Below are 19,384 nucleotides of genomic sequence, written 5' to 3' on the forward strand. Positions count from 1 at the left end.
TTCTATCAGGTTTTGGTTAATGTATCATAACTGATATTGGAAGTTTGTATTTTAGAAGCCACCTACCTAACTCATCCACTTTACAAATAAACTGTGGACTGGGCAGTGGCTTGCCCAGAGCCACTCAGCTGAAGACATCTGGGGACAGGTCCCTTTATGTTCCATCCAGAGCTTGTAACACACTTATAATGCTGCTTAACGGTCATTTAGCATATGTGTAAGCTACTGGGTATTTAATTTATCTTTCCCCATGAAGATAAGAGAAACAGGAGCCCTAGTGTTCACCCTCGTGACTTAACGCTGTACCTTGCAGCTCCATGTCATACTCATAATATTAATTTTAAAGAATAGACTGTGTTGTGTAAATATACCATTGAACATGACTATTTTCCAATTCTTAACTGTTACCTACACCTAAACTTATCTGTGTGAGCTTTATGGGGAAATGCCATGTACATTAACTTTTAATGTGTTACAGTTCTACGTAAAGCTTAATTAAAAGAAGGTTTTATTTTAAGATCTTAAAACTTTTCCTTTCAATTTCTTACAAGTTAGTGTTTTATTGTTTTTTTTTTAACCTCTTTTCAGGATTATTGAATTGGGCTAAACTTTATTAAACCCCAGCTATGTTTGTATGAGTCTAAAATCCTGGCGAATGAGCCAACCCTACAGAGTGGTCTCAGAGCAGAGGGTGCTCAAGATGTAGGCAGTTTGTACCGCATGAACGATAATTCTAGAACATTAAACTTATCGTGTTAAATTGATTTCTGGATGTTTCTCTGTGGAAGTCTTGGAACAGTCCTTCCCTTCCTTTCCTTGAGCCAAGAAAACTCTGAAGCAGAACAATTCATTTTCAATTTGTGGGAAAACTATACTCAACAAACCAAAGGCAGTGCCAAGATAGTTTTGTTGGAGGGAAGACAGGGACATTTTGATCACTTTTGTATGTGACTAAAATATCTGAATTTCTATGCAAACTCTTGTAGATGTATTTTACAAGCTTTGTTTCTGAGGAGTATTTGCAAGCTTCGTTTTAAAGGCTGGGAACCTCAAGAGCAAAAACCTGCTTTTGTGCCATAGTTATTGTGTTATAAGTTAAGCATTTGGAAGGAACCCCAAGGAGGCCTCAGGAAGCAGTTACTGCCTCTCTCGACTTATCATCCTAAAGGCGATTTGTTTTAAAGTTGATAATCCCTAGGGCTACAAGAATGTCCCACATCTGCCCTGAATTGAAAACAGATTCCCATTAAGAAGCCTTACATCAGTGCAGCGGGATTCATTCGATCTGAGTCAGAAAGGAAGTCGGAGAACATTCGAACGTATGGCCTGATAGCAGCCCAGCAGCTCCCTTCATGGAGGATCAAGACTGCAGGGTATGTAGGCTGTCCATTTTCAAATTTTCAGACTGTTTTCTGTAAGGAAAGGTCCTTGTTGCCTTTGGGTAGGAATATCTGGGAGGGGACAGTTGTGGCTAAAAAGGTATAAAGTAACTGTCCGTCTGGGATTTTCAGTGCCACCGATGATGGGCTGATCAGAATTCTGAAAGCCTAGGAAGCCTTTGCTACATCAAAATTCCTCTGTCCTGTTTTGCTGTTTTTGTGGCTTTTCATTTATAAAAGATATATTCCTGTAATTATGTAGATATTTATGTAAAAGTCTCCCCACAACACTGTAAAACGGTTTTGTAAGCCAAGAGAAGTTTTTACTGTTGTAAGTCAGAGATTTTCCACCCTCTGCTTATCTATGAAATTATTTTAAAATATTTCCACGCATGCTAAGAATGAGGGATATGTAACTATGCACTTCATATTCCAAGCCTCAGGGGATGGGGCCATCTGATTAACTACTTAGCATTTAATATCCTAGGGAAGTTTTCTTTCCAACTTTGTTTCCGTCTTGTCTGTTGAAGCAGTATATTATGGAGTGTGGAGTTCTTTTCCTTTCTAATTAAAAGGGAAATTAGATTTGTCTGTTAAAAATGATTCAAGGGAACAGCAAGGTGCAGCGGTTAATGATGAACAAGGGTCTGAGGGCCCAGCATCTGGAGGCCTGTGTGGCTCCTTCTCTGATTCTGGACCGGGCTTTGGTGAATGGAGGCCTCTCGGGTTTCTTCCAGAAGCCTATTCTGTTCACCATCTCTTCTCTAAGAAGCAGGGGATAGTGCCTGGTACAGTTAGTACCCCAAAAAATTCTTGTTAAATAAAAACAAAATTATCCAACAGAACCCTGGAAGAAATTTCAGTTTGAACATTTTGTTTGGGTAAACTTCCACTCATTTTCTTGGTAAAGTCAACAGCAAAATATAAAATAGAGGGTAGTGGGTAATTGAAAGAAAAGTGCTAGACTGCCAGTTAGAGCTACAGTGTGTAAAATGCATAATTCCATGGTTTGGTATTAATAAAGTAAAGAAATCTGAAATATAAGTCTTGGAAGGCAATAATCATGCCCTACAACAACGCTCAGGAGCTGGTCTGGGAGAAGGGGCACAAACACAGCTGGCCAGCTCTGCCTTCAGCTCAGTGCAGATGTGCTCCTCAAAACTCTTTCAACAGTACAAAGCCTGCTCTTGTTCCATGTGCCTCCCTTGCTTTCAGAAACAATACATTAAGAGCAGCCCAGTTGGCAGGTAAGATTTTCAGTCCAAATGCCAAAATACTATTCCCTTTTGACTGGTTGCCCACAGTTCTTGAAAGAGGGAAGGTTTTTGGATGCCAAAAATTGACTGCAAACTGTGTCATGGGACTATGCCCTCTTAATCCCAGCAAAACAGAGACTTCCTTTTAGAAAAGGAGGCACATTTGGGTTTTTGTGCTGGAGGATGCAAAAAGATGTATTGATCAGCTCAGACAGAAAGGGGAATTATTACGCTTAGAAACATCGCTCTGTCCTATTTAAGGAGATTGGCAAATGGGCATTGACATCTCTAGAAATGGTTCCAGCTCAGACCGGCTTCCTCTTTGGGAGACGATCATGTATATATCTTAATGTAACTAACCTACTTAATCTCAACCCCAAACATTTGGGAAGAAAATAAAAGCAGTGTTGTATAGAGTTACAGGGTGAATCCTATATCACAAATTTAGCTACAATTACTTCAAGTAAAATCTACCTCCAAAAAGCTCTCTGCCACTTTTGGAGTAACAAAACAAACAAGTCTTAATTTGGGGTCATCTCCTCTTTCCCTGGCCCATGTTTCAACATCAGGCATGTCACAAAGGGGCCGTGGCACCATGCCAATTCACAGCCTTATTTCTCCCCAAAAGTTTTATAAGCCATTGTTTGGAATTCAAAGCACATTATTCCCAAGAAACAAGGTTAGGCTCCCAGCTCAATTCCAGAATGCAAATTTACCCCCAAAATATAGAGCATTTGTTACAAGTTTCTCGAAATGGACAGCAAGGACTTCTATCATTTTTGCTTAATGGCACTGGAGAATAAATTCTACAGTGAAATGTAGTACTGCTTTGGAGATCATTTTTTATATCTTTGAGAATTAATTCTTGGCCTTGCGCGCCATTCCTTTCTTTATCTGAACCCTAACCACCGATCTGAGGTGTTTTGTTTCCTGCTACTCCCTCAGATGGTACTCTGAGTTGGAATCCTAGCAAATCATTTGCATGTACTTTTCCACTTGTGGTTTCTTTTGCCTGGAATGTCTTCCTCCCCTTCTGATTCTTGGCAAACTCTTGATCAGCACAAATAATAACAGTTAAAACTCCCCTACTATGCCTTAGCCAAACTCCCACCTCTCTGCTCCCTTGGCTATAAACGCCCCCTGAAAAAATTTTATACACAACTTTAAGTGCTTCCTCCACTGACCTTCTAAGGTGCCAAGGACGACAGTTTAAAATTTCTCCCCTAAGGAAAATTAGAAATTCCCTCTACACTGCTCCTGCATTTCTATAATACTTTGTATGTACTGCTGGTATTAACATTTACCACATTATGCTGTAGTTTTTTGTTTACATATTATCCCCTACCCTGGACTGAGAACTCCTGAAAGATAGGGATTTCATGGGAATGTGTTACAATGCCTAAAACAGAGCAAATAATTAATAAATGAATGGGGGATGGAGGATTGGTGGATGGATGGATGGATGGATGGATGGATGGATGGATGGATGGATGGATGGATGGATGGATGGATGTGTGATTGGATAAATAGATAAATGGATGGACGGATTGGTGGGTGGATGGATGGATGAATGTGTGTTTGGATGAATAGATAAATGGATAGAGGGAGGGATGGATGGATGGGTGATTGGGTGGATGAATATGTGATTGGATAAATAGTTAAATGGATGGATGGATGGATAGATGGATGGAATGAGTACTGGGGAAAAAGCTGGCTTAGTTGGAGCTATGTAGAAGTTTCTATGGAATTCTGAATGGGACATGTACACAATTTCAAGGGCATGATATTATTGGTGGAATCTAACCATTATGATTACTTCTACTGTTTTGTGAGGGAAGGCTTACAAGTAGTGGGAAGAGGACAGAGCTCAGAGTAAGAATATATGGGTTCTAACTGTAGCCCTCTACTTTCTAGTTATGTGGCCTTGAACAAGTTATTTGCCTTTCTTTATTTTATTTATCTGTAAGGTGGGAGCAATACCTGTCTTTGACGAATTGTTGTAAGGATTAAGGGATAATCCATCTACAAGCTCTAGTCTAGTGCTTAACCCACACAAGGTTGAAGATAAATGGTGGTAAAATATGGGTAAAATATGAACCAAAATCCAAAACAGCAGACCTAAAACCTTGAAACCAGAAGGAACCTGGGCCCCTGTATCCAGCCATGGACAGTCTTCTTTTGCAACTCACCCCCTTCATTTTGATGTGGTACATCAAGAGCATGGCTTTACCTTTCCTCAGCCACTTCCCAAACCACCTGAGTGAGTACAAATAAAATAAACATGGGAGTGTGAGAGAAAGGAAGAAGAATGTTCAGGGGATTCGTAACTAAGTATAAGAAGGATATTTCCTGAAGTAGAATTAAGTAAGGTGTGATGGAGGAAGAGAAACATTGTACAGGCAAAGGGTAAAGGTCAGGGAAGACAAGAAAGTGGTGGTCTGTAGTCACAAAGGGAAAGGAAGAGAACTTGCATTTTTTGAGAAGTTGCACTTCCAGGATTAAAAAAAGGATCGATTGTTAATTTAAATATATATGCATAAATATGTATAATATATTTGATATGTTATATCTGAATATTTATATAATGTATGATATGTATAATATATAATGCAACACAAATATTTATAATATAAACTGTTATGTATATAATCAATATAACATAAAATATAAATACACACTTGCAAGTACACTCCTATGCATTTGTAACCCCAAAAAGTGCCTTCTGTAATTTCACATACTTCACATAAATAATTATGAAAGTAATACGTCCCTGACTAATGCTTAACTACAACACTTACCAGATGCCAGGCTGTGTTCTAAGGTCTTGACACATATTAACTCATGCATCCTCACAACAACCCTGTGAGGTAAGTACGTAAAATCCTTATTTTACTGAGAAGAGGGCCCATGGCTAGTCACATGCCCAGGGCATGTAGGAGCCAGTGTTTGGGCCGTACAGTATGGCCTGGGTCTGCACACTTCCACCCTGGATGTACCCACTACTGACGTGCCTCCTGGCATGGGCTGGATGGCAGAGTCAGCACTGCGGTTAACACACTGACAACTTCACTTTGGTGGATATGTTTTTCAAAATACAATGTTAACATCTGAAAAGTTAGAAATGTAGCATTTTACAGCTTGAAAGGACACTTGGTTCATGATGCCTGGACCAGCCAGCTGATTGTGCTGAGAATTTCCAGGGCAAGCCAGCTTCAGGGTCTCTGGTCAGAGTCTCTGGGGATGGACATGGGGCAGGGGTCAGATGATCTTAGCTGCTCACACAGCACTGCAGTGGTAGGACATCATCTTCATTCCAGATAATGTCCAGGGAATTCCAAAAAACTTCTTCCTAAAAGTATGTAGATGTTACTATGTTGATACTCTGGTAGTTTTCCAAATATGAAAATGAAGATAATTATACCTTCCTGTTTTTCCAAAGAATCATCTATGTTTTATCTTTTTAAAAAAGCCACAGAATATACAGTCTTTGAGCACTTTGTGTTTGTTAGATTGGGTTTGACAGATCCATATTCTAAAATAATTCTAATACTCTTACACCTAACCCTGAGCCCTAACCTCTCCCTCAAATTCCATTTTCTCCTATCAAAAATGGAGACTTGTTCAATAGTTCAGACCTGTAACAAATTTCACAAATTCTGATTCAAGGACATATTAGGCAGGCAGAAAGAATGTCAGCTCTCCCCTTTTCTATCTGTTTGAATTATTATAAGCACTTCTATAATTAATACAATCACTATGCAGGTGCTACAAAGTTATATAACTCTCTGGCTACTTTAGTTATTCCTACTTGAATCTGTTCACATGCCCTACTGATATTTGAGGGCATGGATTGTTACATGAATAGGTAGGTAGGCTAGTTGGAGAGGTTGCCAGGAGTCTTCGCATCCACTCAGTAACCCACCTTTGTCCATGCCTTTGACTCAAGAGAACAGGAAAAATAGCATTTGACACCCAGAGTCATTAAAATCAGGACCCAGGAAGAGCCCGTCTCCTCCTTGAAGGCAGTTGGGGGAAGAAGATGGAGAAGAAGAAAGAAGGAAGGGTAATAAGTGGGTTGCCTAGGTCTTGTCTCCATTTTTTTTTTCTCATCACAGCCCAGATGGAGAACTTCTTACCCAAAAACCTGATCATGTCCAAAACAGTAGTAGACTCAGAGACGCTGAGAAGTGACTGGTGGTTACCATGGGGGAGGGCTTGGGTGGGTGGGTAAAATAGATGAAGGGGATAAAGAGGCACAAAATCTCAATCATAATATAAATTAGTCATGGGGATGCAAGTACAGCATAGAGAATATAGTCAATAATTCTGTAACATCTTTCTGTGTTGACAGATAGTGACTACACTAGTTGGGGTGAACATTTAATAATGTAGGTAACTGTCGAATCATTATGCCATATACTTGAAACCAATATAATATTGTGTATCAACTATCCTTAAATAAAAGAAAAAACCTGTTCGTGTAAAATTCAACCTGTTTTGAAGCATTTTTGCAGCTATTCAGGTGTCCTAAAAATAAAAATTAAATTAAATTAAATCTTAATTTAATTTAGATTCTGAATAAAAGGCTTTATATAAACTGACTAAAAAGAGCTTAACTTCCCAAAAGTAGGTCAAATAGAAAAAGACACTTTCAAGTATCCACAACAATCCCACCATTTAAAAAAAACCCTGAAAGTTTAATAAATACCTAATAGAAATACAAAATTAAGTTAGATGTGCCCTTAAAGGAACTGATTTTTTTCATCATTAAACTATTCCAAATGCCAAGAAAATATAGGACATGAAAATGAAGTCCAGATTCTCAAACAGAGGTTGAATTTTAAGCAAACTCTTCATTGGGCCAATGGATATTTAGGAAGCTGGTTTTAGGCCTGCTAGCTCCCTGGCAGGGCTCTTGTGAAGATGGGATTAGAAATAGCACATAGTGGACGCTTACTAACATATTGTTGAATGAGTGCTGAATAATTCTGGTCTATCTCAGGCAAAGCCCACTCTGCTTTCTCCTTTGGCCCTAGCTGACACTGTACCGTGGTGTCATGAAAGAGCGATCCCCCAGAAAACAAAAATCCCAAAATTCTGGGACCTGTTTCCTTATCTTTTCCAAAAAGGTAATAACAGTTATGACTGAGTTCTTCTGAGAATTAATGAGATCATATTCACTCATGCATCCATTCATTCATTCTTTTAAAAATATCGATTATGTATTCTCAGTACAGCAAGTATTATTCTTGTGCTTGGGATATGGAGGTGAATAAGGCAGATGGGGTCTCTGGCTCCCTGGAACTTATATTTTCCCAGAAAATACTTGGCATGCAAGTACTGTAGTCACCTAGCACTGAATACCTGCTCAGATGGGCAGCAGAGTGCCCTGGAAAGAGCAGTCAGCTTGGTAAGTTAGACTGATGCCCATTTGCATCTAGCCGCCAGGTCTTGCCAGTCGAGTTTCCTGGGAGCAATTTCTGAGCCACAGTCCTTGTTGTTCAATGGGTATAATAATACATACATTCCTTGCAGAGATACTGTGAAGATGAAATGAGGCATACCGAGTGTCCAGTACCCAGCACATAAATGGTACCTGGCAATAAATGGTAACCCTTTATCACCTTAATGAGGAAATAATGAAGACAATGTCAAAGGAACAAGGGTGAGAACAGGAGACGAGCAATTGCTTCCTGTGAGCACATTCTACAAAAGAGGTCACTTGTCAACCATTTTGGGAACAGACTCTTGACTGGGAGGGTGTTGAAAGTATAATAGTAAGAACAGGAGAAGCATCATGTCTTGTAATATATAGCAGATTAAACACATTCTCCTTTTCCCCAGTCTATCCTCAAACCTTGGTAAATGGAAATATGGGAAAAAAAATAAAACCACAAGACAGCAATGGTTGGGGGAGGGATGGATGACAATGAGGAGTGCCAACAAAGGTTGGGAAGACTGAACATAGACGGAAGGAAACAGTAACAACTTACTCTCCCTAGGAAGGTTCTGGGAAGGGAGGCAGGATAGCCTACCCCCAACAAGGCCAGGAGGCAAGGAAGGGCCGCCTACAAAGTAGAGGGAGTCATCAGAACCCCAGGTTTCCCTTACCCCAGGCCTGGCTGGGCAGCCAAGAAGCTGAGCCCATTCCTTCCCCATCAGCAGGAGACTGAAGAAGCTGAACCAGAAATGCCCTGGTTTCAGAAACAGCTAAGAGGGGGGACAGGTGCTAACCTAAACACAAGGAACTACGTGCGAATCTGCCTACTAACTTCCCAGTCACCTTCCCAAACTCAGTCCCCAAAGTGCCAGCAGCCAGGGTTTTATACAGCCTCTCCTCACCCCAATCACCCCAACCACCACCACAAGAGAAGAGAGGAGGATTCCTCTGTGTTGGAAAAGAGCTGCCCAGCAGTGAAGATTTACAATGTAGACTGACAATTTGGGGGTCCCCTACAAGAGTCTGAGCCCTGTACCAGATCACTTACAGTGAAGCTACCACAAAGTGCACCACAATGCAGGGCTTACTATCTGATTTCTGGTGCTTCAGCCTTAAGTAAGAACAAGTGGTCATCCGATGAAAGGAGAAAAAGCTCTGGATGTGAATAACAGACACCTAAACCCATGTGCAGGGAAAATGAACTGAGAAGTACCATCAGTGTGGAGTAGGAATTGCATCCAAAATATACTGTGAGTATCTTCAGCAAGATAAGGGAAACATACCCACAAGTAGATACAATAAAGGAGGTACATTCTGATAACAAAAAGAATTGACAGGAGGCTTAGAACATAAAGTTTGGGAAATCTGTCAGAATCAGATAGGAAATGGGACCAAATGTGTAAGGGAATTAGGTGATCCATCTAAAAGGTCAAATATCCAAATAATGAAAGAAAGAGCTGAAAAAAGAAAATGAAATAAATCCATGAAATAATACAAAAGTTTTCCAAAAGTGAAAGACATGAGTTTCCTGATTAGAAAGGCCCACCTGGCACCAGGCACAGAGAACAGGGCACATCATTGTGAAATTCACAACGCTAGAAATAAATATGAGATCTGAAATGCTGCCAAGAGGAAAGAAAAAAAAGAAGGTCACATAAATCATAAGGAATCTGAATGGCACTGACTTCTCAATAGGAACACGAGAAGCCAGGAAACAATAATTTCTAAATTGTGAGATGCAAATGATTTCTGACTTTGAAACCGGCAAGTGTGGGGGTGGGGTGGACTAAAAGTGTATAAGGGATCCCGACATCGTATCCCTCACACCCCTTCTCAGCAAGCTCCCGGAGGAAGAGGTCCACCAAAAGGAGCGAACAGGCAAAGCTCAACCCACCCAGGTGAGGCCCCGGCTGAAACGTCTCTAATACAGAAGGAAGTAGAGCTGACAGGTAGACGGATGGATGCTACCATATTGCTGGGTGTTTTATATTCTGTCAGAAAGTTTGGAGCAGGAAAGTAAGCAAATTAAAAAAGGAAAAACTCCAACGAAGGAAAAATAATTATGAGAGAAGAAATATGATTGCCGTATACATCACTCAGCTGTGAACAGTATTTACATAGTCACTATAAGGCAAGCACTGAACATTAATGGAACCATAAATTAGAGTATTAATATGGCCCCGGAGACACACAGCTCAGACCTCCCTTCAAAGGACAGCGTGTGGGGGGAGCGTAGAGCCCCTTCAGGACCTGCCACTGTCTTCACAGGAAGGGCTCACACCCCCAGGCACCCAGCCAAGGGCTGAGCAGGGCAGGGGGCTAGATGGGGCCGGCGCCGCCCGGTGCAGGACTTTGACGGGAAGCATTTACTCTGGGTCTCTTCATCTGCCTGGCCTCGAAGTTCTCAGAACTGCCCTCAGTCTCAGGCTCTTCCTCCCCAGCCCTCCCTCCACGCCCCTCCCCTTCACAGGGCCCCATGAGCCCCGGAGCCAGCCCTTCCTGGACCTCCCGCCCCGTAGATCTTGTGCATTGCTAATGCTGCCTGGATTTCTGCTTCTCAAAGGACCCAAACTCTCACCACCACCATATCGGGAGGCTAGAAAATAGGAGGAATGGGAGGGGGGAGGGGGCAGCATGGAAGGAAGGTCAAATCACTAGCTTTCATTTTAGAAAGTCAATAGATTATGTCTATATGTCTACAATAGGGAAAAGCCAAAACAAGAAATAGCAGGATGAGCACTTGATTTAGAAATTGAGGAAGGAATGCCAGAAACATACACACACACACAAAGAAAATAACTCAAGAGCTAAATGGGGTGGTGTCAGGAAAGGAGGGGTGAAGGTGCGGGGGAGGGAGGGAATAATGCCTTGAGTACTATTTGACTTCTTTAATAAATTTAGCTTATTAAGTTCAGCCTAATATTAGGATGATTAAAAGCATGTAGTGTGCCTTTTAGCACATATATCATACCTAGATCTATATACATATATCAAACATTGACCTATATACATAATACCAAAACAGCTTTAAATATATGTATTTAAAATATAACTGAAAACATACATCAAACACATATAATAAAACATCTTTAAGTTTATATTTGTAAATATTTTATGTGTTTTAGATACATATTTAAATATGTAACCCATACATTTAAACATGTTTGATCAAGACTGTGGCGAGGAGGCAGACACGCTGCTGTTTCCCTGTGGGCCCTCTGCCTTGCGATCTCCTCCTGGTCCTCAGGACCTGGCTGCAGCCTCTGCTTCTAAGCATTTCTGCAGAGAGAGCACACTTGGAGGTGTATCCGGAGAGCACCAGGAGGCAGAAAAGACCCCCAGGTGTCCCCAGAAGGCCCCAAAGAGCTCCAAACTGACTTTATCTGAAGACCGTGCTCCAGAAGGCTTATTATGTGCCTGAAGCCAAGCCCAGATCCCCTTCTTCCTCGTTCTGAGACAGCAGCAGCTAGTCAAAGTGGTCCGGTACTTTGCCTCCTGGATACCTGACTTCACTGAGGAGGGGGACGTGAAGGAGGGCGGGGTGGTTACAGAGGAGCTCCTCCCTCCTTCTTGGCCCCACAGCCCCATGCAGCTGTGAATTCTGTTCTTCTGCCACCTGGGCCCAGAGACAGCTGCCACAGAGCCCCCTGAACTTGTGCCACATTCCTTCCTTCCGTGAGCTCAGGCTAGGTGGAATGTAGGCAGGGATGCTGTGGGGAGATACGCGTGCATGTGTGTGTGTGTGTGTGTGTGCATGAGTGCATGTGTGCGTATGAGCACATGTGTACATTTCATCACCTCCGTGAGCAGAGTTCTTCCCTCTTTGGTCAGAAGCAGGTGTATCTCTCTAGGCCTCATACTGGGCTTTTCTTATCTGCATCTAGTCTTGGAATAGATGAGACTACAAAGGAAGCACTGAATTATTTGTACAGGGACTCGTTATCTATAATTTAAAGAAAAGTGAAGCAAACAACGGGTACCAGGACAGACCATGAACTCCAAAGTGCCAGCCCACAGCCAGTGGGTTCGCCAGAGCCCATGGTAATACGTTATCTACTTCAGGCCAAGGCACCAAAGTCATCTGAATTGCTAATCTAGGGACCTACCTGAAGATTTTTAGATGACAAGAACCATTAGGCAGACTATTTTTTCATTATTGTTTTCCATGATACAAAAGTAATACATGCTCAGTTATATAAAATCTAAACTTGGGAACAAGAAGCCCATAATTGCACAACCCACAGGCACCAACTAGTTGCCTTGTTTTCTTTCAGTCTTTTTTTTCAAAGTCTTTTACAGAGCTTTGAAATTATATTTTATGCATAATTTCATAACCTGCTTTTTCACTTAAAATTTCATCAAATGCATTTCTTCATATCATTACTCTCTGTATCTTTTTTTGAAGTCTGTGTAATATTCCAGCTGACGAATGTAGCATAATTTGCCCAATCATTCCTCTTTGTTAGGCTTTTATAATTATTTCAAGGTTTCCAAATTAGAGATAATGTCATGATGAACTTCTGACATACAAATCTTTGTCCTCGTTTCAGGTAATTTTTTCAGAATAGATTCCCAGAAATACAGCTCCTTAGTCAATTGGTCTGAACATTTTTAAGGCTAAATAGATCTTTCTCTAGACATGTTGTGAAAAAGTGTAATATTGAATAATATTTCATACTTTGTCAGGGAGAAATACATTAACCAACAAGTGCATGTGCATGGTCCAGTTTTAGAAAGCATGTTATCACAGACTAATGCCACTCTGTGCCTCTCCTCTGTCCCATCCCCTTCCCTCACCTCCAAACGTAGCCATTATTCTGATTTCATATTCTCACAGATTTTTTGAAGAGCTGAACTTCAACAATATCAGGTTTTTGTGTTGGAGAATAAGAGAGAACAAGAGGTTGATGGAGGGAGAGCAAGAGGGCAATTGACAGATTGACAGGTGAAATCTGTGGGTGCAGGGGGGTGGGCGCAGAGAAGAAGGGAATGAGAAAGAGAGAGATTTGGTCTTGAACCATATTACCCTGGAGTAATTTTCTGAGGAAATATTTAGGAGGTAAAATTCAAGCAGCTTTGTATCCAGTCCACTCCGTGGTTATGGGATGCCCATGGGAGAGAGAATTTTCATTCATGCTGATTACGTGATGTCCTCCTTCTCCCCACCTCCAACCTTTTTTCCTCACGTCTTCCTCATTAGAATCAGACTCAATTGTTGCGCCACATAGCACAGCCTTAAGTAGGGCTACTGCACTTGAATCCAATTCCAATCTTGCCATCTGTGGCCTTAGAAAAGTTGCCTAACCATTTCTGAACTCTTGTTTCTTCCCCCGGAAAATGAGGATGAAACTAATACCATCAACACGCTACAGTGGTAGCCTGGGTTACCTAAGGTAAGCCCCTAGCCCCCTGCTGGATGTATACTATTACTTGATGGTGTGCCTGCTGGGTGTTTGGGGGCCCCGGGAAAGCCATTTCCCAGAGTGGTGGCCAGAGAGCTCTTTACAAGGTTTTGCTGGGGTCGTGGTATTGACATTACACTGGTTAGTTTTCAAAAAGCAGTAAGAGGCTAGGTATTTTTCTCTTTTCCACAGTTTTCCTTGGGTTCCAAGATGTCTGAGTAGGGTCTCACGCACACAATTCCAGGAGAAGCTTTTCCCCTTTCCTTTTCAAGTAAAAAGTGAAATGGTCTAAACATTTATCAAACTGGTAAAAGCATGAACTTACTTCCCCTACGCTCTAACCAACTGAGCAAAGAGGCTCCAATGGTTTTCAGTCCAAACACATCTAATCAAGGCGGTCAGATGACTGGGTTACCAGCTTGGTGACTTATGATGGTCAGGTGTCTCAATCTCTCTATCACCAGAATCTCTGGTTGCTTATATAGGTTTGAGATTGAAGGGATATATGGGTTAAGGATTAAAGTTCAGCTCTAGAAGGAAATTTAGCATTTATCTAGTGATAATCAATGGTTGTTAACTTCCTTGCATCAGGAACAACTTTAAAAATGTGGTTCTTTCTTAAAGAACACGTCCTTTCCTTAAAAAAATGTACCTCCACACATACATGTAAAATATTTACAAACATCAAGGGATTTGAGACCTCCCTGAAGTCACTTCATGGATTCTGCAGTAAGAAATTCTGATCTTGTTAGGGAGCTGAGACTCTGAGAAAGGCAGGGACTTGCTCACAGTCACACAAATACTTAACAGCAGAGGCAGAACTACAACCCAGGGGTCCTATGGCGCAGTTTGCTGTGCCACCCTGCCTTCCCTCCATGTGCTCTTGGGTGGCAGCATGCTGTCCAGAGAGGCCGCCGAGGAAGTCCTGAGGGCCTGATGGTCAGGGATGGGACCTGCTCGCAGGTGCCTTCTGATGCTGGCAGGACAGGGTACAGATCCAGAATGTACTCCTTTTCCACCAACATGTCTTTGCAATACCCAAAACAATACCTTAAGTCTGTCCCTCAGGGCTTCTTACAGATCAGTGAGGTGACTGTGGGGTGCCACGTGGGCCATGTGATCCTTCCTCCGCCACCAAGATCCATGGTGTGGTGTGGTCAGTGGCTTCTGAAGTCCTGCAAGAAAAGGGGTTTTAGGAACAAATATTTACAATCTAGGGGCTTGTTGCCGTCGAGTGCCCTCAGTCACATCTCTGCCAGTGCTCTCTTCCCATCTGGGCATGTTTCCAATCTTTTCCAGGATCTTTGTGGATGTGTACATCCCCTGCCACTGTGGGCACAGGCTGCGCACCTGCTTCCTGCAGCGCCCCTGTGACATTCCTCAGGGGTGACCACTTGCTGTTCTGAATTGTTGCCTTAATTCTCTATTAAATCTATGTTCACGCTTTCTTTGAATGTCTGTATTTAAATTGATTTTATCTTGGGTCTGTTTTCCAGGCAGAATGTCACTCCGTTTCCTGCTTTATGTGCATGCATGCATGTAATTAGTGTGTGTGTGTTTATTCCTCTGTTGTTTGCAGCACCTCCCAGTTGGGGATCATTTGTAAATTTAGTTAATGAGCACTTAACACATTCCCTTTGATGAAGATGTTAAATCTGGGCTCCACACTGGCATCCCAGCAGACCTCTCCCTTCCTCCCAAGCCATTTGTGGTGTTTACCTATCCTTAACTAGTTAGTTATGGTTTCTCATTTGTCGGCACAATATCAAACTAACCTTTAGTCCTGTCTAGAAAAAGGAGGGCTTCTGTTTTGTAAGAAAATGCTCAAATCCGTATTCAGTGCCAGTCCACTTTACACAGGCTTTCATTTTCACCGAGCAAAATACACTGTAGACAGAACAAACGTTCTGTGGTGCCCCTAACTGGTCATGCATGTGGCAGCAATGTGTTAAGCTATTGACACATTCTTTCGCAGGAGCAAATACCAAACTCAAAACCTGCGGGCGCCAGCTGCCAAAGAGTTTTCCTGGATTTAATTGGAACTTGATCTCTGAAGAGGGTGAGTGTGTCAAGTGTGCTTTTCAATCACTTAGAGAAAGCAGAGTAGGTAGCGGAGCAGCCCTGGGATTTGCCTATGAGATGAGCCCCCGTTACTGTGGTCCCCTGTAGTAGGGGGTCACGGGAGTCACACTCAACCCCGTCACAGTTTCAGAAACACAGTCTGTCTCCTGTTACAGACGTAAAAAGAAACTGCACACAGATGTCTCCAGAATCAATTATTTACAAGTCAGTACAATTAAAGTTATAAAAACTAAATCAAGAGAAGTGACTAAACTATATATTCATATATACATAAAACAGGCGCCATCTCCCAGGTTAGAAAAATCCTCCCACTGCTTTATTTCCTATCTAACATACGTGTGTTTCTCCCTCACCTTTCCCTGACTGCAGGAATGATATTTTAGTCCTAAAATTTCCTACCTCTCAGCAAATTCTATGCCAGCTCCAGAGCTGGCACAGGCATCACAGAATTCACACACACACACACACACACACACCCTAGTTTGGAGCCATCAAAAAAATGGCCTGGTGGCAATTGCATTAAGATTTCTCACCTGGTTCTCAGCATCTGGCCTGGTCTGTGCATCTAAATGTGAACACAGCCTGTTGCCCAAATCACTTAGCTCAAAGCACTGGCTCCCAATGCAACATGAGCCAGGGAGATTTCACCTTCCAGCATTCCAGCTATCGGAGAGGCAGTTAACTGAAGGCGGTGGAATCACACATAGTGTGCAAGTTTTCTATTTTATTGTGTAAAAAAAACCAGAATAGCAGGTCAGTTTAAGGAATTGTCTGGGTTAATTCCCACTCCAGGTCACCTGACATAATCCATGACTAGAGAAGCGTTTTATGCTTCGATTTATTAGCAGAGGATGGCGGGAACTGCCAGTGGTGATACTGGGAGGGGAAGAATGGCTAAGCTTGTGCAAACATGGCCCTTGGCCCATTCATGTGGGAAGGTGTGGTCCTGCCCAGCCCCACCTGATGTCAAACACTTCACAGTCTCAAGCCTAGAGCCTCTAACCTCATTCTTCTCACTGTTTTTCCTTGGAGGCAAAAGGCAGTGAAGTGGTTCAAGAAAGGGGCCCACCCAGCAAGAGTCTTTGCATCCAGTGGACTGAACCTGGGTGGGGCCCCGTGGAGCCAGTGCAGCCAGCTGCAGCCTTTGCTATTGTCCAGAATCAGCTTAAAGAGGAGCCTTTTCCGTTTTAAGCCTTACTTAGCTTCAGAGACACAGATAATTGTTACTGATAAGGCTGCAGGATTTGGAGAGTATCTGAAAAATAGGAAGCTAAAAACAAGGGCAATTGTGTGTTAAGCCATGGGGCTGGAGATTCGACTTCCCTTAATGTATCACCAGAGAGTGATTTGATTTCTATCCTGCCTGTGCTCACTTGTTATATAGCAACTGGGAACGAAAATTAAAGCCATGAATTCGGTGAGGAAAGCCCAAGTTGAATGCAGTGTTCAGTTTTTATCTGTGATTACAACCAGCACCCGTAGCTGTTAGTCTCTGATTCCCAGATATACAATAAGAACTTCCCTTTTGTCCCCCAGTTAAGAACTGGGAATTAAATAAAAAGTTATTTTTACAGATTTCAGTATGTTTTTTGAAAGAGATGAGCAGGTGTCTTGGCTTTTTCTTTACATTATCCCATCTCTACCATTCCTGACATTGTCCTGTCATTCTACTTGTGATGTTACTGCCAAGTGGTCCAGAAATGACCATAATATCACCACTTCCTATAGAAGCACAGGGCAGTTAACTTTTCTGGTGTTGGTTCTCTTGATAGGTGTTTTTGGAATATTGTCTAATCCACACTATGTTCTTTAACATATTTCTCATGTCAAAGAGTGAGTATCATAAAAACTTGTGAATGGAATGTCACTTCTGTGGCCCTCACATTACTGCCCCCCATGGGAAAACCTTCAGAATATCTTTAAGTCAGTGTTCTGGGCCTTGTGGTCAGGTCTGGAGCCAGGTCACCAGGAGGGTCAACCTCCCAAACACTCATTCATTCACGGAAAGTACAATTAAGATGGTCTCATACTGAGGGGGGCACAATGTGCCATTTTTCAGTGTCTTTTAAATGTTGAATAAACCTGAATTTCTGCAATTGAAGAGCCTTAGAGAGATGCCAGAGCTTGGACTATTTTATTTTTCTATAATAAAGTTCAGGACAGTTGAAGTCCTATTTAGCAAAACGCAGATTACATCAGAAAAAGGGAGGAAAAGTGTTTAACTTTATTAAGAAATGCCATGGCTCTTAATATGGCTGAAAGCCAAGTAACTTCTCCTGTGGCATGTTTTGTCTTGCATTCTTCTCTCTAGCTTGAATTATGACCTCTGTGAGCCAAGATTGTCCAGGCTACTGAGACTTGTCAACCAAGAGAATATATTAGTATGGAAAGTTTGATTCTCTTTCAGTAAATTAATAAGCTTTAAAAGCAAAGTAAAAAAATCGATAGTAAAAATATGCTATATAATAAAATTTCCACGAAAGTGAGTCTTGGGGCCACTATCTGTGGGTTAAGATTGACAAATGTGGAGAGTCAGTTTTTACTTTATCTTCTGTCCTCAATCATTTAGATTTCTTTCTTTCCTCTTTAAATGGCATCCTCTTCCCCGCTTCTTTTTTCATTATTTTTCCTTATTAAAATAGGAAATGATGTGATATTTTCATTTCTACTTTGGCTGCAACTTACTCCTATCCCTGTCTTGCCTTTCCCAGTACATTTGCACTGAAATCCATTTTCTCCATTTCTAGACTAAAGGATTGTCTGTAATTAAAGAAATTCCAAATAACAGCATGCAGTTGAGATGCTTTAAGGAAAAAAGAAGTAAAGCAGTTGCTCAGTTTAAGGTCTTGAAAGACCCACTCACTAGGTAGAATGGGTCACTATAGAGGCCACATGTACTCCCATTTCTTCTATTTACCCTACTCTTAACATTCCCCCTTCCTTGAGCCAAGTCTCCCAGAAATGGGGGCTCTGGGGCCATTTACCTGTGCTCCCTCTGCCTTCTGGTTCACTAACTAGTGTAGACATCTGTCATTCCTACTGCCCAGCTCTATTCTCTTTATTCTGGTAATAGCATCTAGTTTTCCTTTGCCCCCACTCTGCCCACTACCAGCCTACACGATCTAGTGGGACTAGACCACCGCCAGCTCCAAGAAGTATCCTGAACCGGAGGCCCCACAATTCATGAGACCATCACATTCCCATGGCCTCTCTGCTTAGTTCAGGAAAGGGCCAGGCAAATCAGAAATGACCTCAGATATTTTGCTGGAACTACTAAAGAAGAGGTACTTTCTTCTATAGTTTCTAAGATGGTTGATTTCACCCTGGAGCTGCCCATGGCCATCTTCCCACCATGCAGACATGCCTGCCCACAATTAAATCAGCATAGAGAAAAGCAGAGCTTAGGCACAGAGACACAGAGATCCCTGAAGACGTCCCTAAGCACCTAGATCCACCCGTAAGATGTTAGTTATAGGTGCCAATAAATTCCCTTTGGTTTAAACCAGTATGTTTAGGGTCATTTGTACCACAGAAATCCACACTCGGCCAGCAGCCCAGGCCTGAGCCTTGCCTTGCCCTTTCTGCAGCTGTGTTGCATTGTCCGAAACATTAACCCCAGCACCTCTCCTGTCCACAACATCACATGGAGCCCAGGGATTGATCACTTCAAGCCTTCAGCATCGAGGACCTTCAAGGTGGAAGTAGAGCCCAGCTTCAGTAGCTGCTTCAGAGCATGAGTCCAGGAGAAGCCTGGGAAGCTAGGAGGTGCAAGAGGCATGGACACAACCTAAGAAGCAGCTCTCCTAGGCTAGAGTTAAGAGAAGG

The 19,384-nt window shown here is 42.1% G+C and overlaps 1 protein-coding gene across 1 annotated transcript in view; it reads left to right on the top strand.

The window, feature by feature from the left end:
- Positions 1-1,226: 1,226 nt before the first annotated feature.
- SASH1 (SAM and SH3 domain containing 1) overlaps positions 1,227-19,384 on the top strand; it is a 235,881-nt gene continuing 217,723 nt past the window's right edge. Inside the window, exon 1 of the mRNA XM_073219726.1 lies at positions 1,227-1,373. Within this exon, the coding sequence (XP_073075827.1) occupies positions 1,353-1,373 (21 nt within the window). The 5' untranslated portion in view covers positions 1,227-1,352. The remainder of the gene's footprint in view (positions 1,374-19,384) is intronic.

Source organism: Manis javanica, chromosome 13 (assembly GCF_040802235.1).
Source record: "Manis javanica isolate MJ-LG chromosome 13, MJ_LKY, whole genome shotgun sequence".
Taxonomy (NCBI): Eukaryota; Metazoa; Chordata; class Mammalia; order Pholidota; family Manidae; genus Manis; species Manis javanica.